Source organism: Adiantum capillus-veneris, chromosome 24 (assembly GCF_014529385.1).
Source record: "Adiantum capillus-veneris isolate H3 chromosome 24, ASM1452938v2, whole genome shotgun sequence".
NCBI classification, from domain to species: domain Eukaryota; kingdom Viridiplantae; phylum Streptophyta; class Polypodiopsida; order Polypodiales; family Pteridaceae; genus Adiantum; species Adiantum capillus-veneris.
The window spans coordinates 11,380,557-11,405,730 of NC_140954.1; the positions used below are offsets into that span (position 1 = coordinate 11,380,557).

The 25,174-nt window shown below is 43.0% G+C and overlaps 1 protein-coding gene across 1 annotated transcript; it reads left to right on the forward strand.

Annotated features, from left to right (window-relative positions):
* The first annotated feature begins 205 nt into the window (after window positions 1-205).
* On the forward strand, window positions 206-926 carry LOC147425946 (uncharacterized). Its single transcript, XM_086497793.1, has one exon. It carries the CDS (start codon window positions 345-347, stop codon window positions 924-926), a length of 582 nt encoding a protein of 193 aa, XP_086353919.1. The 5' UTR covers window positions 206-344.
* The last annotated feature ends 24,248 nt before the right edge of the window (window positions 927-25,174 follow it).

Genomic DNA, 25,174 nt, shown 5'->3' on the forward strand with positions numbered 1-25,174 from the left:
CTACGAACCGGTCTCCAGGTCTCCCTAGAGAACAAAAAAGATGAATGTCAATTAACATAATATTTGTTATTTTGCATTTCTATTGTTATTAACCTGAAATTATAGTATGATCACGTCATTTTGAAATCCCTTTTCAAAAGGAGGTGTAAAATGAAGGGCTTTATGGAAAAAAAGTCTCCTAGTAGCCACCTGCGACCCCTTCCTCTCTCCCTTTCACTGTCAGCCAACGCCTGGCCCTCCGTGGCATTGCTTTCTGGCTGCAGCCCGCCTTTGTGACGCTCCTTGTGAGCTCCCTTACGACTCCATGTGACGCTCCTCTGTGCCATACACTAGCCCGACACCTCATGCCTTCACTGGTGGCTCATCCTGTTCTCCACACTACAGTGCTCCACCCCTGTGTAACGGGCTGCCAGCCCTTCAAAAACTTGCTACCGGCTCCCCCACAGGCTCCTTTGCACTGTATCCCGGTGGCCTGCAACTCCCTTGCTCTCGATTCTCCTCAGTTCCGACCTTGCAACTGTCCCTCTGTGACCCTCGGTCCCTTCAAGCTCTCTCCGGCTGCTTTGCCAAAAAAAACTGCCCCTCTTGCAATTCCTCGTCCTCTCCAACTAGCAAACTGGCCGCCCTGCAGCCCCGTCTTCAACCCCTTACCATGCAGCCAACGGTCCTCTGGCCCTCCTTTACTGCAGCACTACCCCAAGGCCTCTCTGGAGGCTTCCTCCTTTCCAGCAGCCCCGCCCTTTTCTGGCCATGTCTCTTGCCTCGCAAAAACTGACCCTCTTGCAGCCCCGCCACCTTCTATATCATGCAAGCTGGCCGCCATCTGCTCATGCATGGCCCAAGTGGCGCAATCCTCCTCAGCCTCTCAGATGGCGCCCCCTTTCGCATACACTGCTCGTCGACAACTGCAACTCGCTTTCTTTTAGCCTGATTACTTTCAAAAAAATCTCTTTTTCTTTTTTTTTTAAAACTCACATGGCTTGGACAATGTTCCCACCAAAAGCCACTCGACATTTGGCCATGTTGACTCCGACCCTTCATACCATACCACAAGGGCGCCGGTTCATATATCAAGGCCTGATAGCCACAAAAGTGCATAAAAACCGCTTCGAGGTGTCAAGATACCCGCCAATAGCGGCAACAACCGTCACGAATGTCGACAACATCAAAGGAGTATCCACTTGCTCCGGGATTCTGCTTCCGACTTGTCGGGCTCGAAAAACTCAATGCTTGACCTGGATAATGTCACATATGGCATACATATCATGAGGACACCAGCTCAAAATTACACCTATCATGTGTCAAAGCCCCTTATTATCACCCTGTCTGCTAGTATGCATCTGCTCCTGGCTATTTCCTGTGTCGACAAAAACTGCCTGCACCAGCGTGCAGTTGAACAGTCTTTTATTGCTTCTCAAAGAAAGGGTGGTAACAGCAATGCAGCCACTTCTTATGGTTCTGCTGCGAGTGGAAAAACTTCAATTCCTAATGCTTCTGCTGGCAGCAATTTTTATGGAGATTTTGATGATAAGGGAAAAAAGAAGATGGGTTTCCATTATTGTAAATCTAATAATCACTTGATCAAGCGGTGTCCTAAGTTGAAGGCCAAAGAGGCTAAGAAGAAAGAGGGTGGTTCCACTACAAATGTTGGTTCCACTACAAATGCAGCCATTGTTGAGTCTTCTGTGAAAGGAGACTCTATTGCGGATGTTGATGCAGAATGGGCATTTAGTGCAGAGTGCACTTACAATCTTGTTGTCCATGATGCATGCTTGTCATTTGCTGCAGATTCACATGTGTGGTATTTTGACAGTGGTGCTACAAAGCACATTACCTCACATCGTGAATTGTTCACCTCTCTCGAGTCTGCCCCTCATGGAAATTTAGTCACTTGTGTCGACAATGCCTCTTATACGGTTCAAGGAGTTGGAAAGATTGTGCTCACTGCTACTAATGGTAGTTCTTTCACACATGTTGATGCACTTTATGTACCTGGGATCAAGAAGAATCTCTTGTCTGTACTTATAGTCAAATTTTTGGATGACAGATGTATAGTTCATGATCTCAGTTTTGGTGATGAAATTGTTGCATCTGGCCTTTTGTGCCATGGGCTGTATAAGCTCAGTTTGTATAAAAAGTGTGGACAAAATTTTGCAAATGCAGTTGCAGATTCAAGGGCTATTTCAGATGCAAAACTTTGGCATGCACGTTTTGGTCATCTGAATTTTGCTAGTTTGCTGCGTTTGTAGAAATTTTGATATGGTTGCTTCTTTGCCGCCTCTTGAAGCACCTGAAAAACATGTTTGTGAAGGCTATATTTTGGGTAAGATGCAGCGTTCTAAGTTCCCAAAGGATGGTTCAGTTCAGGCCACATGCAGGTTGTTACTTGTGCAAAGTGATGTTTGTGGGTCCATGCAAACTCCATTCTTGGGCAATTACCATTACTTTGTGACTTTCGCTGATGATTACTCCAAGCATGCATGGGTATTTCCGCTTAAAGAGAAGTCCGAAGTTTTTATGTGCTTCAAACAATTTCTGGCTATGGCTCAAAATGTCTCGAAATGTACTATGGGCACTCTCCATTCCGATCGAGGGGGGGAGTATATGTCTCATGAATTCAATGCATTTCCGACTAGATAAAACACCAATGTACAATGCCTTATACACCTCAGCAAAATGGTGTTGCTAAGAGAAAAAAAAAGGTTACTTATGGAAATGGCACAATGTATGGTCAAAAGTCAAGCTTTGCCGCATTCTTTTTGGCTTGAGGCCATCATGTGTGCCACTTATGTACTAAACAGATGTCCTACGAAAGCTTTGCAGTCTATTACTCCATATGAAGCATGGCATGATAGAAAGCCTTCTATTGAGCACATGCGTGTTTTTGGCTGCTTGGCATATGCTTTGGTGCCACAAACACAACAAAGAAAATTGGATGATAAGGCTGTCAAATGTATTTTTGTTGGTTATAGTGCTGAAAGAAAAGGTTACAGGTTGTATCACCTGCAAACAAAACGAATTCTGGTTTCAAGGGATGTAATGTTTGTGGAAGATTCTATTCAGCCCTTGCTATCATGTACTAGAGACAGTAATGTAAGCTCATAAAACATTTATGACACTTTGTTGCCTCTTTTCAGTGGTGGAAATACAAATGTAAGTTCCAATGAGGCAAATGTACAGCCTATGGGGGTTTCTAAAAATGTTACAAATCAGCTATTACTGATGCAGATTTATGATGTACTTGATGAGGAAAGGGCTGAAAATGAGAAGTCTAGAGGTATGCCAAAATGGCTGGTGCACACTTTGCATGACAGTAAATTGGATGCACCTTTGTCTAGTCGTACTCGTTCAGGCTCTTTCCGTGTATCTTATGCATAAGTTTGTTATGCTTTGGCTGTGTCTAGCTTACATGATGTTGAGGAGCCTCTGTCTTCTGATGAAGCATAGAATTCAAAAAATTGGGTGGGTGCCATGCAATCAGAATATGATGCACTTATAGAAAATGACACATGGACTTTATGTGATTTTCATCCTGGCAAAAAGGCCATTGGTACGAAGTGGGTTTACAAGTTGAAACGCAAGCCGGAGGGTGAGATCGATCGCCATAAGGCTCGACTTGTTGCAAAGGGTTATGCACAGCAAAAAGGCATAGATTATGAAGAGACCTTTGCTCCCACTTGTTGTATGACTACTGTCGTTTTCTATGTGCATTGGCAGCTCATTGTGGTTGGGGTGTACATCAATCAGACATTGTTACTGCTTTCTTGAATGGTGACATATTTGAGGATGTTTATGTAATGCAACCTTGCGGTTTTGTCAAGAAAGGACAAGAGGACAAAGTGTGCAATTGTAACAAGGCTTGTATGGGTTGAAGCAATCTCCTTGTGCTTGGTATGATAAAGATGACACTCATTTGGTCAAACAAGGCTTTGGTAATAGTCCAACAGAAAGCACATTGTATGTAAAGCGTGGGGGTGATGTACTTCTCATTGTGGTTCTTTATGTAGATGATTTGCTGATCACTAGACCAAATGAGAGACATATTGCTGAATTTAAGGCTGATTTGAATGCTACTTTCAAGATGAAAGATTTGGGGTTGTTACATCATTATTTAGGCATACAGTTTAAGCATTGCGATGGTGGTATTGCCTTGTGGAATAAAAGTTACATAGAGACATTGCTATGTAAGTTTGGACTTGAGGATTGAAAACCTATTGCCACTCCCATGGAAACAGGTTTGAAGTTGAGTCTACATGATGTTGGCGATCCTGATGATGTCACTCTTTACCAAATTTCTATTGGCTGCCTCATTTATGTATGCAACACAAGGCCAGATATTCAATTTGCAGTCTCACAAGTCAGCAGATTTATGCATAGCCCAGGGTCTAAGCATTGGCAAGCTGTCAAGAGGATTTTTTGCTACCTTAGTGGCACTTTACATCTTGGCTTGTTTTATCCCAAGGGGAGATCATTGCCGCCAGATTTACATGCTTTTTCGGACTCAGATTGGGCTCGTTATTTTGACACACAAGTGTCCACAAGTGGTTTTTGTTTCATGCTTGGCAGTTCATGTATATCATGGTTGAGCAAGAAGCAACCTACTGTGGCAACTTCAAGTTGTGAGGGTGAGTAGAGGCTAGTCTTCTCAACTACGGTTGAGTGTGTATGGCTCAGACGCCTTATGGCTGATTTGGGTGTTGGACAGGACACTGCCAACACTATCTACACTGACAGTCAAAGCGCATTGGCAATTGCGAGGAACCTAGTTTTCCATGCTCTCACAAATCACATTGAGGTGCATTACCACTATGTCAGGGAGGGGCTCTCAACAGGAGAGATTAGCTTGGCTTATGTGCCAATACATGACAACCTTTCAGATCTTTTCACAAAGGCATTGTCTCCTGAGAAGCTTGAAGCTTTCCGCAAAGCGTTGGGCTTACTCCCCTTTGTGGACTGATCAGTCCTCAGGGCATGGAACTTCCCTTTACTCATGTGCCAGCTCTCGTTCACCGCATCACTCCAGGGTGGATTTGTTACCATATACATGTGGTAGTGATGTGTGTGAACACACTAGGGCTGTCAGGGCATTTTTTCCCTCTTTAGGAGGTTTTTTCCCCCGAGCATTGTATATAAGCCCATCACTCTAGGGCTATCTATCTTTCCATTGCACACTAAGTTACACACTCTCTATTGTGTTCCTTGAGCCTCCTTCATCTTCTCCAAGATGTGTGCGTTTCTCTACAACCCTAATTCCAAAACATGTGGCTTTTCTACAATGCATTTCTCTTCAATCACCTTTGCCTTTAAACAAAGAGCGAGCCCAATTTTCTATGCTGCCTCCTCTAAAACGGAAGTCCAAAATTTGGCTCTTATGCCATTTCTTAGTATTGAACCACTATTGCTTGATTTTGTTGAAGTGGAAGAGGAATCACCTCCACTCCTAGGAGGAGTTCACATGGTCGTTGCACTCTATTGGTCTCTTCCAATTGTCTCCACTTGAAATCCTCCTTTAAGTAGCACCTGAACTTCTTCATATGTGATATTTGTTTCTAGATCAACCGGCCAAGTTGTTGGAGGAGGAGCGGGCCTTGGTCTATATTATGATCCACCACATAGCAATGAATAACATGTCTGAGAGACAAAACCAGAACCATTGTTTGAGTAACCCATTTGGATGTTTTCTATACCCCTCAAAGGATGTTGCAGGAGTCCCTTTACTACCTTGCCACAATATTTTGTCCACATCTCTTTCCACAGCTAGGGTGCCACTACATGTCACACAACTACTGATAGGGGTTCTTCTTATTTCCCACATAGCTTCATTGACCTTTTGTTCCAAAATGCAAATCTTTGTCTTTGCTTTGTAATTTTCACTTCCATCTACCACCCCTGAATCTTCCGTGAAAATGATCTTCCTTGGCCTTCTGTGTGTTTTGCGGTCTTGTTTTTTTGGATTCTACTCTAGCCTATGTGTCAATTCATCCTTAACATCAATTACGATCACTAACCCTCGCTTTTTCCGAACGGTTTATTTGTCTCCTTCAAGTGGGGTACGAGCCTTATACATGGGTGTTCTAGATGTAGCCTCATTTACTACTCGTATCACCTGTGCTGGACTAGAGGAAACTCTTTCCTTTAGCCTCTCTAGAGAAGGACCCTTTCCAATATTCTTACCATGAGAGTAAGAAACTGCCTTTCCGCTTTGTAGTATTGCATTTGCCATATCTGAAGCACATACATGATAGAATGAGATTTTTCTTTTGAACCCTTCACCTGCAATCCAGCTACCATGCTTGCTCTTGGCTAAGTTGGTTCTTGGAGTGTTTCCCCATCAACACTTCTCTATATTGCTAACATGATGCTCCCCAATGTGCAATACGCACCTCCCACCAACTAAACCAAGAGTTCATTGCAGGGATGTTTTTATCCATGAAATTTTCATTATGCCACCATTATTGAAGTAGACGAGACTCCGCTAGCTGCCCCTTTAGAGGGGGCTAGACTCTACTTCTTGCACATGTCTCTGTGGGTTTGTTCAGATGAAGAGACAATGTACTTTATGGTGTGTGCAACCATGCTCAGTCTCCAATGAAAAAGGAAAGATCACTCTCGATGTTGTAGAACATTGTCTTTGCCACCACCATTGAACACTGTGCAAACTGCATTCCAATTGGCTTGAGCTTTGTCTACCATGAATCCATAGAAATCTGCTCTCTCACATTCATGACTCTCCATAACTTCATTTATGCAATGCCAGAAAAGAATTTGTGCTTTCATGTCTTCCTCTTTCATCTTACATGTTGCAATAGTGATGAGATCCTGCATGCTACAACAAAAGACAAGCACATTAGTAAACACATTGCTAGTTGTTTCTTAGGATATGCCAAACTTTTGAAACATGTTCGTAAGACAACAAACCCTGGATCATAAACATGGCATTCCATGGTCACCCAATCCGCCACTCGGTGAGTGTGATCAAATTGCACCCAAGCGTGCCAAAGATCTCCATGTCCACTTCGTCGCATTTGATTAACCAAATCCAATCCAGATGCGGGACCTATTGTAAACATCTTGAACACAAAACAATGCTCCCCTTCTGATCCTTGCCCGGGAAACCTGCTTTTGTGAAAAAAATCCTACGTGCATTCTCTTTTTAGTCGCAACAAGGATTCCAAAACCAAAGCTCTCCTGTGTTGGTCCATTCCTAGTTGCAGCCATAAACCTTCAAAACGTGTACTCTAGAGTTAAATTACTTTGAAATATTATGTCCAAACAAGAGAAAATGAAAGCATCCTCACCAATTGTCCTCCACCAAGGGTCCCATTGCCTCACCAATATTTAGAAATTCTTGCTTGCCAAGTACATGGCTAGAGCCCCCCTCTTGCATCAAAGTTGTCGTCACAATTTCCTTTGCCACACACATTGCATCTTTCTTGCGCTTGCATGCCTATCCACACTCAGAACTCGTGCAACCATTTCTTTGGTTTTATTGGTGAGCCCTTTTGACAACCCATCCCACATGTCATGTTGATGATTTCCTTGATGTACAATTAATCTGCTCATACTCTCATCCCTTGGCATGACATAATATACGAAGATATCACATATACACAAACAAATGGGCGGTTGACTGCAATAGTGGCAATTAAGCTCACCACAATCCATCGCGAAACTTGCCCATGCAAGGTAGTTTTAGCATGCTACCATTGAAATGTGTTGTGTTTGACTTCCCAAAACAAATTTGGGATAGCTTTCATTCATACATTTTAGACCACCTCCACAATGACTTTAGTGACACACTCCAAAAAATGCAATATTTGAGGTTTGTTGTTTGGTCCAATGGTGTGGATCATTCTTATGTTCCATAGCATCCATTGGATGAACCATTCCTAAGGTTGGTGGAAACTCAAACACAATGTTACCCTTGTAACCCTTTGGTATTTTTGACACTTGTTTGATTTCCACTATCTTTGAAAGAAGCTTCGTCAAAGTGTTGGGCTTTGTCATTGCATTAAAAAATGACAAAATACTATTTGAAATCCTTACCTCGATAGATTTTTGCAATGTTTGCTCTCCAAAGAGTTGTTCCTTGCTTAGACTAGTAAGGTCTATGTAGGGAATATCCACCAATGGAATAGCCATGTCAGTAGAATTTGAGACCGCATCATTTTTTAGTAGCACCACAAACTTTGTAGAAAGAGATTCGTCCACAACATAAAACTCCTCTCCCAAGTGATTGCTTGTTCCTCCATTGGCAATGTCAACTCTTCACTCCCAACCATAACAGTTGCAAGCAAAGCATAAAAAGTTTGTGGTGAAACATGCTCTTGTAGATATTTAACCCCAAAGATAATCTTCCCATTGGTAAAGGCAAAAGCCCTTTTGAAAGAAGGGAAGACTATAGTGCATGACATGATAGTCGAGTAGAAATCTCTTGCAAGATCTTGAAAAATGAGAGTGAAAGTGTCTAGTTGCGCTTAGAGGATTTAAGAGCATTTTATATTGGTCTTAGTAGTTATTAATAATATTTAATATTTTTTGAAATCCCTCTGTGCCTCTCTCTCTCTCTCTCTCTCTCTCTCTCTCTCTCTCTCTCTCTCTCTCTCTTTCCCCTTGTGAGTGAAGCCCCGCAACTCCCCTCCCCCCCCCCCCCCCCCCCCCCCCCCCCCCCTCTCTCTCTCTCTCTCTCTCTCTCTCTCTCTCTCCCCCTCCCTCTTTGTGTGAATCACCACAAACCCAAATACCCCCCTCCCCCCCCCCCCCCCCTCTCTCTCTCTCTCTCTCTCTCTCTCTCTCTCTCTCTCTCTCTCTCTCAGGTCGGGTGGCACAGGGGGAAAAACATGGGGAAAACACAGCCGAGGTGGGGATTAAGGGGCAGTTTCCTCTCCCCTCCCCCTACCTCTCTCTCTCTCTCTCTCTCTCTCTCTCTGTGTGTGGGCAAGTGGGTGAGGGAGAGGGAGGTGCACGGGGAAAATGCAGCGGGAGCCACGATTGTTTTTAGAAGCCACTCTAGAATGCATACAAAGCTTTACACTTGGTGAATGGAATCCGGAATCAAATCATAGGATGCTATGTATTGATCTCAAGTGTGATAAAAGACCCGAGCATGTAGCCTCAAATCATGATGTGAATCATTTGTACCTACATCTAGACTTCGAACGAGCACCTATATATGTTGATATGGTGGACCAAATGTTAAGCATGACACACCATCAAGAGAGCCCAACATTAGAATGCAAGTGGAAAGTTTTCAAAGAAGTAATTTGCTCTTGTGCGAAGGAATTCTTTTCGGTGAAACAAATGTCTTGAAAAAGGTCTAAAAAGGGTAGCACCAAGAAGAAATGGTTTGACATGGAATGCAGTCAAGCGCAAAAACACTTGCTAAGGTTGGATGCAAGCAAAGACAAGGAAATTTACTTGGAACATTCACACACATACAAAGGAATTGTTGAAAAAAAGAGGAGAAGGTGGAAGTCAAAAAATAACTTCTTTTAGCGCAAGAGAAAGCACATGCATGTGGCAAGTTTTGGCAAAATCTAAAAGGCAAGCTTGTTGAGAGCTTTGATGACTTGACTCTTGAGGATATGTATACGCATTGCAAGAACCTCTATGAGCAACCCAATGTTGATAAGATGGAGTGTTATGGGTCCCTCCCGCTTATGCCTCCCTTCTTTACCATTGAAGATGTATGTTGCGCGCTTGAGAAACTTGCTACTCGCAAGGCAAGGGACCTTCAAGGTGTCAAGGCTGAAATGATTAAATGGACAAGCAAGAAAACATGATATTGGATACGCGATATGTTTAACGTTGCACTTCAACATGGCATGCCTCATGATTGGAGTGCAAATTGGATCAAACCTTTGCACAAAGGAGGAGATGTAAACAATGTGAACACCTATCGCACTATAATAGTTGGTTCTTTGATGGCAAAGTTATTTGGATGTATCATGGAGATGAAGATAAGTGAATGGGATGAAAATAACGGCAAATGTGCACTAGGCCAAGCAGGTTTTCGAAAGCATCATAGCATATTGATCACCTTGTCACTCTTCGAGTTCTTATGGAAGCATCTCGATTGAAAGGAAAAAAGTTGTATTGTTACTTTGTGGATTTCAAGAAAGATTTTGACATGGTACCATGAGGAAATCTTTGGAGACGTTGTCAGGAGTTTTTTGGAGCAAGGGATTGCGCATATGTATATACACATGCATGGTGCATCGAATAAAGGATTGCCCATTTTCCAGAGCCAGGTGGTTATGTGGGGCCCACGTGTGTACAGGTAGGACATTATGTACATAGTGCATCGATTTTCACTATCACCAGTATCAGTGTGTTTTTTCTATAATAATGAGGAGTTGGTAGCGCGTAAAACTTCTCGAGAAAGCTATCCACGGGCCAACGACATGAGGTAAGCACGTGCATCAGATGGCATCTAGTGGCGTCAGGAGGGCGAATGGGGTCGATACTTGCACGCGGAGAAGTACGGGCACAACGTGGGCGAATGGGGTCAATACTTGCACGTGGAGAAGTACGGGCACAACGTGGGTGTTTTCTTGTGATAATTATGCAGAAAGGTCTCATGAGGACCATCTTTTGGGGCCACTTCACATGGTGACGGGATGCATTATTGAAAAAAGCTGAGTGCCAGGTGCGGATGATGCAAAAAGGTGACAACTATGCACTGCGAGGTCAGTTTTTGGCCTGTTCGAGGTCCGTTTGAGGTCAATTAAAAGGCCAAGGGTTCCCAAGTAATATAGATAAGTGTGGGAACTGAAAAAATGGAGAGAAGACCAGAAGAAGAGTGGAGAAGAGAGGAGGAACAACTACAACTGTGTTTTTGGGGTTTTTGGAACCTGTTTTGGCCGTAAATTGCTCATCCGAGGTCGGATTTGAGCACTTTGACATTGTAGACTGGGGTTTTGGGCTGTTCCGGGCACGATGGTGCTGTCCATTTTGCCAAATTCCTCATTGTTTTTTTGTTGTTTTGGCTGTGTAAGTTTCTCCTATGAGAAAAGCTCCTGCTCTAGTTTCTGATTATATCTGGCTTATTTTACCCATATTGTGTGAGTTGTTTTCCCCATTGGTGTTGGCCCAAGCTCAATTGTATGTAAACATCATAAATTCTTCTCTTTTGAGATGATTTTTTGAGTGTGTGTGTGTGTGTGTATCTTTCTGTGTGGAGTGGAAAAACGGATAGTCTCTCTCCTCTCACTCCATAGGTGTGTTCCCTGTCTCGGCCAGGTGTGTTGTGTAAGCCGAGTGGTGCCCCATAGTGTGTGTGTATATCCTTCCAAGAGTGTGTTTCGGGTCATTATAGAGGGATTGTGTGTGTTTCCATCCCGCTCACAACGTTGATGGAGCAAAAGACACCGTGCGCACACTCACACACCGAGACAACTCAACACCACACAAGAAATTTACTTGAACTCCAACCCACACACACCGCCACTTAAGAGCTCAATAAGAACACTACCCACAAGCTCAATTCAAACTCCAAACGCCTCGACCTACAAGCCCTTACCTGCCCGCAGATACTACAAGGTGAGTCGAGGTGATCAACACTTGAAATCACTCTTGATGGTGACCAAAATATACAGGAAAAACCATGAAAAACCCAAAAACTACAGCCACAAAATTCCACTCTCAAAGCATTGCAAAGCCTTCACCAAACTCCACTCTGTTGGACTCTTTGGAGTAGCGCCAACACCGATACAGGGTCACATAGTCTTGCAGAAAACCGCACCTTCTTCCGTCAATTCCTTGCACACACACATCTATGGAAACCTTATAACTTCCATAGACTCTCCCAAGTGCAAAATTGAAGAGAGAAATATCTCATTCACTCCTCCACACACTCGAAAACAGGACGCGAACGCAACGGGACTGCACTAGACCACTTGTAAGAACCCTGCTTCCTCCCTCATGCTGAGAGGTGAAAGTGTGGATATTTATCTTCAAAAGTACTCCCTCAGCATGGATCATCACGGCATTATGAGTGATGTGGAAATTTGAAGCCATTTCACACCTTTTTTGATCATTTTTGGATCTTTTTTGGCCCAGTTTTGGCCAATTTTGACCCCCGACGGACATTTTTTGCAAGAAAAACCCCAAATGGACTCTAAAATTCACCAAATTTTTTACTCTTGATCCTAGATACCCAAAGAAATTTTCCACATCAACACATTCTATTTTTGGCCACTTCTAGAGTGGTGCACGTATCACCGCAGATTAGGCACCGTAAATAGACAGTTACTGCATGTCCCAAACTTCTTGAGCGGGATGAGAGTACCCACACTTGTCGCTTGAATTATTTACATTCTAGAAAGCTCAAACACATTCTCTAGATCCAAAATAAGCAACCTAGAACCATATATAAGGCCCCGATACCCTATATGGGCATGTACATGTGTCGACTGCTAGCACGCGAACCTGACTATTCACAATGTGTACACGTTGCATCTTTTTTAGAAATTGAAACCACTTCACAAAGCTCCCAAATGCTTCTATTTACATATTTTTGTACATATGACCATGTATATAAATGCTACTTTGTACACACCAAAAGTGGTATATCATCATTGCCCACCCTCTAGGTAGAGCATTTGTGCTCAACCAAGAGACTATTTGCATTTAGAACCACATCCCTTGCAAAATATTTCTTCAATCAATACCCATTTATTCTATAGCATAAACGTTCAGCACAGACAATTTTTCCAACCCATAGGTGCCATTAGAAAATACATGCTTCACTCTATATGGACCCAGCCATTTGTCCCTCAACTTCTTTTGAAAAGTAAAATCCAAGCGAGAATCATACTTCATCACCAAATCCCCCTCTTTGATCTCTTTCTTTGGCAGCCTCTTATTCATTTTCTCCATCCTTGTCTCTACTTGTTGAAGATAATAATCACTGGCTTTCTCTCTATTCATTCGCAAAAACTCTAGAGAAAGAATTCTTTCTTGTAGCTTGTCATTATGCTCACCTTGCATTTTGCACAACAACTTCAAGGCATCCAAGGCACTTGTATGGGCATAAGAGCTTCTGTTCCATAAACAAGCTCGTATGGTGTAAACTGTGTTGACACTCTATACGCAGTTCTATAAGCCAAGTCCAAGTCCAAGTCCCACTCTTTAGGATGCTCTCTAGCATACTTTGATAGCATCTTCATAATTTGACCATTGCAATTCTCAACCAATTACCCATTGCATTGTGGGTAATAAGGAGAAGAATGCCTATGCTGAATTTTCAATATCTCCATGAGAGCAGCAACAAGTTTTCCCCTAAACCCTGGTCTACGATCAGAAATGATAACCATAGGAGCTCCAAACTTGCAACACACCTATTCATATAAAAAAGGGGCCACTCGTCCTGCTGTTACATCTTTAACTGCTCTTGCCTCCACCCATTTTGTCAAATAGTCCACAGCCACAAAAATATACCTTTTTCCATTGTTGGTTCTTGGCATTGGACCTACAACATCTACTCCCCATTTTGCAAATGCATCAAAAGACATTATAGCTTTTTGAGGCTCAGCCAAAAGCTTCCGATTTGCAAACACTTGGCATTCATGGCATGACTTGCACCAAAATTAAGCATCTCTCATCATAGAGGGCCAACAAGTATCTGCTCTCAAAACACGAAAGACAACCTGATCCTTGCCTTGATGGCCTATTTCTTCATGGTAGTGCTCCAAAATCAAGCCTATCTCTTCTTTGTACGGCCATTTTCTCAAAATGCTATCCTTGCCATAAAGCATGAGATTCTCACCTACCAGTGTGTAGTTTCTTGCTTTTGCAACTATTCTCTTACGCCGAACCTTTGACATGCCCTCTGGACATTGCCCTTTACCAAGAAATAATTCTACATCTTGCAATGATTCCCTTCCTGGAAACAAGGCTTCCTTGACCTTTAAAGGAGCTACGAAGGCATCCAAATTGTCCCTATCCAACTCATCAGCTTCTTTATTCTGCTCACAAGGAATATTCTTAAACTGTATCTTCTCAAACTCATGCAAAAGCTTCTTGATTCCATAGAACCACTTCTTCAAAATGTCTTTCTTAACATTCCACAAACCAAGCAATGGATTCATGACTAGCAATGCAACCCATTTTGCAATGACCCTTTTCAATCCAAACTCAACACACTGCTTCAACCCAAGGAAAAGCATGAGATACTTGGCCTCATTGTTACTTTCAGCTTCATCAAGATTGTAACCTCTAGAAAAGATTACATCGCCTTTTGGGTTCTTGATGACTACCCCACGACTTGCCTTTTGAAGAACTTTCCTGTATGCACCATCAAACATCATTGTATATGCATCTGTAATATCTACTTACTCTTCATGATCATCCTTGGGTGAACCCTTGGCTAAGATGGAAGCTCCCCCCCTTTATGTACCACTATGTCTGCCAAGTGAGCTTTAATAGAATGATCCACTTTAAACTCAAACTCATACTCTTGAATCTCCAAAGTCCACTTTACGATGCACTCTCTAGGCTTCAAATGTTGTGCTACATCCGGCAAAAGATTTGATGTGGTGAGCACATAGAACTTTTGGGACAATAGATAGGTTCTGAATCTGTTGACAAGCAAGAACCAAGGCGAATGCCCATTGTTCCATTTCTGTATAGGAGAATTCTCTTACATTCTTCATCTTGCTCTCAAAATAGATTGGCTTGAAGTTCCTTCCGTGATTTTGTAAGAGAACCGACCCAAAATCTACTAACCCCACACTAATAGATACATAGAAAATCTATTGCAAGTCGGGAGGACTCACTGTTGGTAAAGCACACAATACCTCCTTGATACCATCAAAATCCTGTTGCATGTCCTCATTCCACTCAAACCCTTGAACTCTTTGACTCAATTTCTGGAGAGGATACACATACTGGGATAGCATCTAAAAGAAAGGTGACAAGTACCTGAGCTTATGCACAAATGATGCCAAAAACTTTGTGTTGCTAGGTGGATCCATAAGAAATAAATCCTTAACTTTCTCTAGGGTATAGAAGTTCTATTCCATTTTGGGAAACCACATGTCCTAGAAAATGGACTCTGGCATGAGAAAACTTACACTTCTTTGGGTTGAGTTTCCCACCCTCTTGTTGAAACCTTTCAAAACTCAACCTTAACTTCTCTAAATGTGTGAGCCTTGAGCTATAACACCCAATGTCATCCATGAAAATGCGAATGAACTTACCCAAGTAGGGACCAAACACTCTATTCATCCATCCTTGGAAGGTAGCATATGCATTAACCAGCCCAAAAGGCATTCTTTTGTAGGCAAAACAACCCCAAGGAGTACTGAAGGTCGTCTTCAATCGATCTTCAATCGCTATCAAGATTTTAAAGTAGCCAGAAAATCAATCCATGATTGAGTAACGTTCATGACCTGCAACCCGATTGAGGATTTCATCTAGGAAGGGTAGTGGATAATGATTCCTTTTGGTAGCAGCATTCAAAGGTTTGAAATTAACACATATCCTAAATCTTCCGGTCTTCTTGGGCACAATAACAATTGGAGAGACCCATTCGAACTCCTCCACTCGAAAGATGAAATCTGCTTCCAAAAGCTTCTTCACTCCTTCATGAAGTGCATTCTCATGAATGACCCCCAACCTCCTAAGCTTTTGAACCTTTGGCTTGGCACCTTCGTTTAGATTGATTCTATGCTTGACTCCTTTAGCTCCTTGGAACTCTGTATATTCAGTGGCGAATAGCTTTGGAAACTCTATAAACATGTCTTCATACTCCTTCTTTTCTTTTTCTGTCAAGTCCTCTCCTAGCATGCTCCTTGTGTTCACTTTGGCAGGCTCTACAATTTCTTTTGGACTATCCTCCTCCTCCTTGACCTTCACATCATGCACCAATGCTTCCTTTTCAACACTTATCCCAAAAAGATCAGGACATAGTTGCATCAAGCCTTCCTCTACACTTTCTTCTGATGTCGTAGACAAAGCATCACTATCGTATGACGTAGTTTCTATCGAATTTGTATCTTGCACATCCACTAGGGGTTGTGTACGGCTCTCGTGTGTCTTCATGTTGTAGACAATGCTGCTTAGCACCAAGGGTTATAAGCCATGGCCTCCCTTAAATGATCGGATAAGCATTCTCACCCGCTTGCATCATGTAGCAATCAACCAAGCACTCAATCCCCAAGACTTTTATCTTCACATCTTCAGCTATTCCAAGACACCTTGCCTTTTTGCGGTTGGCCATCCTCATACGGATCGAAGAGTTCACTGATATCTTAATGCCTGTTTCCTTCATGATAGCCTTGGTCATGACACACACTTGGGCACCACCATCCACATATGCTTGCACTTCCATCTTCTTTCCAAGCATAGCTTCAACTATTGGCACCATATCCACTGGGTGACTAACCCTCAAAGATGACACCATTCTTTGATGCTTTTCCTTCTTGGAAGGAAGATGCGTACTCACATACCTGGTCCACTGCCTCCTCAATTTAGCGTTCAAAGCCACCAGCTGACCAAAAGATATATTTGCCTTTTGATTTTGTATGTCGTTGACAATATCATAGTCTTCAACACCTTGGCCAAGGGGGTAGTCCTTTGGACCAATTTTCCTTCTTCACCACCTCTTGCTACTCTCTGGTTTGTATCCTACCTTAGCCTTTCCTTTCCTTGCTCTTGTTTCCCTCTCTTCTTCTGTCTCTTTCTCCCTATCATGCCTAGCTCTCTTATTGGCCAAAACATCCACATCTTGATGCTCAAGGGTAATGATGTTAATACCCTTCCTTCTCCATTTTCAAGCAATGGTTGTGGTTGTTGTTGCGGGCGGCGATGCTTCTAGTGCCCGCTCTTGATGATTTTCTTCTATTCTCTCTCAACCATGTCCATATAAGGGGTATATCCATCCTCTCTCTCTTGGTGGTTCAAGACAATCAGGGACGTAGTGACCCTCTTCATCACAATTGTAGCATCTTCCTTGTAGCCTTCATCCCTACCTCTCCCAGCTGGCCGCTCTTCTCTTTTGTTCCTATTCAATTGTTAATTCTTGCAACGGACCAGCAAGATCATGCAAGACCCGGGCCATAATGGGACCTGGACCTTGAACCACTCAATCCACTCTATCATCCGTTGTCACTGGGACCATTGGTTGCACCACAATTGGCTCAGCGTGTGTCGTGCCTTGCTCCCACCTTCTCTTGATCTTCTTGCTCTTGGCCTCGGCAATTTCCACAGTTCTTTCAAATGTATCAAGCTCATCTTGATCGAACTTCTCCCGTACACTTGGATGGAGACAATCCATAAGCTAACGCACTTTAAAGAAATCGCCTGGAGGTACTTGGGATGCCGCCTCTAATTGAACCCAAAGTCCTTTGAAGTGTTGCAAAAACTCTTTAAATTTAGCATGAACATCTTACTGCAAACCTCTCAATTTTGTTGTCGCTTCTATTGCTGTTAGTTTTCTTTCCAAACCTGACAAAAATTGCCAGCTTCACCTGCTCCCATGTTTGATTTTTCTCTTCCTCTAAACCTTCAAACCACTCTAGAGCTTCTCCTTTGAGCGCAAGAGGAAATACATGAAGCTTTGCTTCATCATTCACAATGTGCATACCAAGCGTATGCTACTCCAAGTCTACAATCCAGTTCTTCACATCCTCCTTCCCTGTGAACACTGGCCGGCTATAAGCCATCTCTTCAAAGTTGCTTCTCCCTAGCGTGAGTAACTCCACAAAAGTTGAAGTCTTGAACTTCAATCAAACCACCACTTTTCTTCAATGAAGCTCAAACTTCATAGCAAAACGCTTCACCTGGGTGCACAACCAGCAAATTTCCGCTCCCCAGCGGGATCGCCAAAGGATGATGGAGCAAAAGACACCGTGCGCACATTCACACACCTAGACTACTCCACACCACACAAGAAATTTACTTGAATTCCAACCCACACACACCACCACTTAAGAGCTCAATAAAAACACTACCCACAAGCTCAATTCAAACTCCAAACACCTCGACCTACAAGCCCTTGCCTGCCTGCAGGCACTACAAGGTGAGTCGAGGTGATCAACACTTGAAATGACGCTAGATGGTGACCAAAATATACAAGAAAAACCATCAAAAATCCAAAAAATGCAGCCACAAAAGGACACTCTAAAACCATTGCAAAGCCTTTACCAAACTCCACTCTGTTGGACTCTTTGGAGTAGCGCCAACCCTAATGGCACCAACACAGGGTCACATAGTCTTGCAGAAAGCCGCACCATCTTCCCTCAATTCCTTGAAAACACACATCCATGGAAACCTCAGAACTTCCATAGACTCTCCTAAGTGAAAAATTGAAGAGAGAAAGATCTCATTCACTCCTCCACACACTCAAAAACAGGACGCGAACGCAACGGGACTGCACTAGACCACCTGTAGGAACCCTGCTTCCTCCTACACACTGAGAGGTGAAAGTGTTGATATTGCTCTTCAAAATTCTTCCCTCAGCTTCGACCATCACGGTGGTGCAGTCAAAGTTGGTCCACACTAGGAAGTGTGCTATGAAGTGCAAAAGGTGCTAGCAGGCACATGGCAAAGAGCTAAAGCAGGTATGAAGGCCCTGGGTAGGAGAGTGGCAGCGGAAATGCATGCTTAAAGTGTTCTTTTAGGCCAGGGGGCTTTCGAAGTGGGCTGATTGGGACTGCACATCAAAGTGTCCAAGATGCATGGAATGTGCCCCGAAATGTGGTGTTCAAGATGCTCTAGAAGCTCGTCCAGACGGCTCGTCAAACGGGGCTTCGGTGTGAAAGATATGCCAGTCCGAAGATGGAAGGCTTCGCAGGTCCCGACGGACAGAGCAAGTACAGATAGGTGGCCAAAACTGGGATAAGTGGATACACATGCAAAGCTCAAGTTATGGAGCATGCCGGTCTTTTCGGTTTGCCATTCGGAGCTCAGACCGGCAAGTTATGGCCTGAGGAATATTTGCCGGGGGTCGGATACGTGCTCACCGGGTTGCATTGGGAAACGCACCATTTGGTATTTTTTCGAGCTCGCCAGATGTCTAGTGGGCAGCATGCAGCATGTGACCCTAGTTGAAGTCGATGGCATCTGAATCGGAGTCCAGAGCATGGAGATATGCTTGGTTGAGGTCGGTAGTTCGTAGGGAATGTGGATGATCGGATGCTTTTCCCGATGTTTGGGACACACCGTTTGAGGCTGTTGAGGCGTCATGATGCGGAGCCGACAGGTGGATCTCCCATGTGGCATGCTCCAAAAACTTATAGGGCGAGTCCGAGCAGACAAAGCACCGGCAGCATGGGAAGCTTGCATAAAATCTTTCCTTGGTTATAAAGGGAAAATGCAATAGGGAATGGTGATTTGAATTTAAAACTGGAAAGCTGAGGTGAGTTCCACAAGCAAAAAAGGCAAAAGGGGTATTTTGGAATAACTTATGAGCTTATGGGGAGCAATGGAGCAGGGCGCTATTGCTCAAGAGGACTTTTTTTAGAAAGTAAGAAAAGTGAGGGAGAAGGAAAAAGGAAGGGGAGAGTGTTTTCGAGGAGGGTCTGGTCGTGTTGCTTGGAGAAGGAAGGTAAGGAGAATTGAAAGAAAAAGAAAGGAAGCTTCATGCGTGTATGCTCAGCGATCGAAGCTAGCACGCAAGGTATGGTCCGTGAAGCGGTGCAAAAAAAAGCAAGGACCTTGTAGAGGAAAATGCCTTCGAGGGTTCGCTCGTTAGAAGCCGGGGAAGCTGACGAGGAGCAAGTCTCATGGAAACCTTTGTGTATGGCTGGAGCGAGGCTCGCCCTTTGTGATTTTTTTGGTGTGCGTCGGTTGGTCGACGGTGTTGTACCTATTTCTGGTGTGAATGAAGAAGAGAATCCCCCATTGCAGTTGATTTTGATGTCGTCTCGCCCCCCTTTCCTCCTTGCTCTTCTGCTCTCATGGGTGTGCCTGCGGGTGTGTGCGGCAAGTGTTGCCCGCCCGACGAAGTGGTAGAGAGAGAGAGAGAGAGAGAGAGAGAGAGAGAGTGGGAGAGCACACAACCGCTGCATTGGTGTGTGCATTCTCGTGTGATGCTCCACGCGGGTGCGTGCGCGTTGAAGCGATGCTGTTTTGAGTCGGTTGGTCGACGGTGCGTCTCTCGAAGTTGTTTTTTCAGTGGATTGGGGTGCAGTGTGTGCCCTGGGCTATAGGAGGCAGCCGTGTTAGCGCGCTGGGCATGTTCCCCATTCCCCCTCTCCATCTTCTGGTGCCCCCACGGAGGAGCACAATGATGCTCCTAGTTGAAGTCAAAGCGGTGATTTTGGTGATGCCAAAGGTGCAGCCTTTGAAGAGCAGGTGCTGCTGGAGAAGTAATGGCTTGGACAGGATTTCCCATTTTCACTGGGGTCGAAGATGCAGGAACCTGGCTCTAAGACTATGGGTTGTTCGTGCTGAAAAGCGGTTGGTCGAGGGAAGAAGGTGCCGCACAGGTGTTTTCTCTCCTGATTCGTGAAGCGAGACTACGGTTCGATGGCTTGCCTAATGAGGAAAAGGTGGATCATGAAGCACTGGAAGCGGCTTTTCGAAGCAAATATGTAGCAGATACGCAATTGGATGAAGTAAAGAGAAGGCTGGACAATTTGAAGCAAGTCTTGGAAGCGGACTTTCAAGCGTTCCTATGGGAGTTTGAGGTCCTTTAGGGAAAGCTGATAAAGGTAACTACTGCTAAGAATGTTGGGTTTTTAAAATTGAGCAAGTTTTTGGATTTCTTGCATGAGGAAGTGCGCGACAAGGTTGAGATAGACGACCCGGTGTCATACGAAGAAGCGGTGGCTCTAGCAAAAGGGCGAACCAAGAAGATTCTCAAGAAGCGTGAAGCTAGGCAAGGTTTGGAAGGCGCTGTGATGCCAAGACAATGTGATGCAGTGGTAGCCGAGCCACAAGTAGTGCAAAGAAAGTGCATGTGTGAGAGGAACCGAGGGTTTTGTGGTTGCAGAGAGATAGGGTGGTTCCTATGCCGAGGATACCAGCTAGAGCGGCTCCAATTGTGGAAGATATGCAAGTTGTTCCTGATCAGGCAAAGGATAAGTTGCTAAGTTGAGGTATGGCGGTAGAAGCTCCATCAGAGGGTGGTAAAGGTCAAAGGGTTCGCCTCCACCAGATACCCCCCATGTCCCCTACCACCCACCCACGCTCCCGTCCCTGCTCCTCACCCTACTTGCCCCCGCCCCTCGCCCCCAGCTGACCCCCCTCCCTTGCTCCTTGCATCCGAGTGCCCCCGTGCCATTTTGTCGCCAGATTCCCCCCCTCCCCCTCACTCCACGCTTACGTCTCCCCCTCTCCTCTTTTTTTTTCCCACTCCCTTTCCCTCTCTCTTTTGATAAAAAAAATATTTCTTTTTTCAGGTTCCCCTCCCCCCTTTTTCTTAACTCCCTCCTCCCCCTCCTTTTACAAATGCCTATAAAAGCTCATAATTGGACTTTTTTTATTCTTCTTCATAGTTCTACTCTTCCTTAAGCGTTAGTGATCTATATTTTTTAGAAAACCATTTTTTTTCAATTCCTTTATATCTTTCCAAACCTTCTACTCCTACTCTCTTTTATTTCATTTCTCTTAAACCCTATTCCAACCTGCTACCCTCTCATATTAATTTCACTTTTTACCTTTCATAATTTCTCTTAAATCTTGTTCCCACACCGTCAAACCTCTCATATTGCTTTCACCTTCTATTAGGTCTTTGAAAACCACCAGGACCTTAATTAAGAAACAAGATGCCAATTTTAACAAGAAAACAATCCAAAGATGTGGATCATCAAGAAGAGATGATGATTCAAATCACCCAAGAAGAAAAAGGATGCACACCACTCAAGAGAGTGGTTCCGTGGTTGCAACATCCGTTTTGACAATGATGCAAGTTCCTAGTTTGATGAGTGTAGTCACGTCGACGACCATCCTTGCAGAAAACACGAGTAATGATCCTCTTACCAATTTCTTTGGTTTCATGGTTGATAGCCACTCAGGTTGGATTGATGCACATGTTGTGCCATACAATCACTTGTTGCCTCACATCCCCCTTTGCCATCTTTTGGTCAACTCAGCCATTAGAACAAATGATGATTGTGTGGTTGAACTAAGGACCTCTATAGCTGAAAGAGGTTACTAGCCTTAGATCGCTTGCTTAATTGTGTCTGAAGCTTTTCCAGGATAAGATCCTATACCATTCGATAGGCGTGACACTTACGGGAGAGTGTTAATGATGTCAGCCACATTTGATGACCCAATTAGAGACATCCTTGAGCTCTCTCACATGAAAAAGAAAATGTTTATTATTTGGGATGGCAACCATCGACTTCATTCATGGAAAGATTGGGCATTGTGGGAGCAGTTGGATGAATTCTCTACACCAAAGTTTGACTGCATGATTGTGAAGTGCGACCTTGCGGAGATGGCTAGATTTATTTTGGTGCTCGGCGTGATGATCAACAAGTAATTTTCTTGACACTTATATTGGTGCACTTGATATTATCAATTGTTAATATAATGTTTCATTCAAAATTAGGGTTATGCGAGTTCATGTGCCTCACACCATTGTGCTTGAAATATTCATGATGCAAAAATTAGCGCTTACGGATCAACAATCCTTATTGAAAAAATTCAATGAAGAAGATAGGACAAAAGCTTATGAGACACTTTGTGGAACGGTAATGAACCGTTCAAAATGGCTGAGACTACCTATGGCTTTGCTAGCACAACTACTATGGAAGGTATTTGCAAATTTATAATACACATGCATTAGGTAAGCACATAGGTTTTTTATTTTTTGCAAATAAGTTTGATTTGGCAATTTGTATTGCAAAATGACACCCTTTAGAGCCTTCGAGGTTGCACGGCTGCGGATCATTCCTTCGAAGGGAGTACTATTTCTTTATGAAAGCACTGTTTGTTCTCCTTAATTAATTTATTAACACTAGAATGGTAACAGGACACTTTCATGTCCTTGGACACTTTTGTGTCCTGTTAAGTGACCATTTTTCTTGAATTATTTGAAGAGTATGAAAATAAATTTCTAGGTGCTATATATCCACAAAGTTGCCTTATGAGCTGAAAAAAACTTAGCATTTTTTTTGGAGTATTGATCTCACCATTAACCTTACTCTTGCATAACATTTTTGAACCTAAACTGTGTGAGAAAACGGGTCCTATTTTTGGCTTTTTTTCAATTTTTGGCAACTATACCACTCTAAACTTCATGTTTGTAAGGTTTAGATGGCTAGAGGTTAGGCTTTCATAGTTCTCAACATGTTTTGGTGCTTGTAGGGAGAGCTAAGTGTTAAAATTGAAAGTTATGACCAATTTACAAGAATTGCATAATCCTGTTTTTTTTGGCCAAAATTAGCACTTTTATGATTTTTTTGGTGGCTTTCTTAATATCCAAATTCAATTTTGATTGTGTAAGTGTAATGTATAACATAAAGCTAATCTTCCTTGAGTTTTGGGGGACCTAATATGCTATATAGCATAGTATATGATGATGGTTGAGTTTTTTGATTGCTGAAGAATATGATACATTTTAGAGTAGCAAGTATAACTTTCTCAATATTGCTAGTTTCTTAAGCCAATTGTGTGTATTTTGTAGGTAGTAACCATATCTAATCATAGACTACAAACTTGGTTAGATATTGAGTAGTTTCTATGGGTTTCTAGAGGTCATAATGCTAAACCCAGTTTTTTCATGTTTGCTGTATTTAGCACTTTATCATTGCCCCCAAGATTCCAATTGTAAGAGATTCATTATCCTTTTGACATGATCCATGGCTCCTTTTGAATCCAAAGGCCCAAAGGGAACTAAGAAAACATGTATATAGTATCTGTATTGAGCGTGACTATAGAAACTTTCATGATAGGTCCGCAGAATGGCAAAAATGCAACTTTTTGTACCTATTTTTTTTGCCCAAAAAAACATTAGTGAGGTAGAAGAAACCATATGTTTTGGTCACCAACCCATTGAAGTTAACGGGGCATTTTATCTCATGTCCTACCAAAATCCCCACTCTTATTTATATGCAATCAACAGTAAGAAATTGCTATTTTGGGCAAAATGCACTGGTCCATCAACTTTGGAGGCTTGCAGTGACCAAGGGATGAGAAAAATTACAAGTTTCTCATTTTTTCCATATGTAGCAGTTATTGAACTATAAGCTCATGAAAGGATTTTTCAAAATGAGTGGATATACTATGGTTTTGGTATTTTTTCCCTAAACTCTGAAAGGACACTTTTATGTCCAGTTAGGTTACCATTCTAGTGTTAAGAATGTTATCCGATAATGCATTGCAAAAAATGTCGCTTGATTGATATATTGGCGAAGCGCGATGTGTCGTTAATGGAAGCATCCATTCCGACGCAGAAGAAGACGTTCTCACAGTGGTTGAGAATGCATGTATATTGGTGGCACCTTGAAAGGTGAGCGTACTAACACTAGAGTTTGGGGTCTTCTCTAGTATTGCCACCACATTAATTACTAATACTTAATGTGTGCAGAGGTGTATTGAGTGTGGCCGAAAAGATAGAGTCAGACAACTCCATGTTAAAGAAGCTGCATGCATGTGTTGCACGTGATTATGGCATGTCCCTTAGTGATGCACTACAGGCTTTTCCGCAAAAGCACTTTGAGAAGGCATTTGTGCGATGGAATCAAACCATAAAAGCTACCCATGACGCAAAGGAGCAACTACATTTCGCTTGTACTAGACAATGAATGCTATACAAGTATTGAACTATAAAATACATCAACTGTGTGTTATGAACGTTGGACTTATTCCTCTTGTTTTTTATAGGACGCCCTTAAAATAGGCCTTTGTAGTTCATTCCTCAAGCATCCTAGTGATGTGTGGGTGGAGTCTGAGAGAGAGGAGAGTGGGATATATCCTGATGATTGGATAGAGAATCTCCACGATAAGAAAACGTGGGGAGGATGTCCATGATTTTTGGACTATGTGGATAGAGAATTTCCCGAAGACAAAGTTGAAGCCTACAACGATAAGTAATGTTTTTCTTGTTCAAGTAATGTGTTTAATTTGCTATAGTGTCATAACTTTTTTGTGGACTTGCAGCATTGCACAAGAAGGTAAAGAGTAAGGGAAAAAGCGAGAGTGTCACCAGCAATCAGCCTCCCACCAATGCCATTTCTCCTTTCACCACCAAGGGAAGTCAAAGCCCAAAAACTTCTCAAGG

Excerpts from the sequence above, each read along its gene's own strand:
- LOC147425946 (XM_086497793.1), top strand. The coding sequence starts at position 345 with ATGCCTTCACTGGTGGCTCATCCTGTTCTCCACACTACAGTGCTCCAC.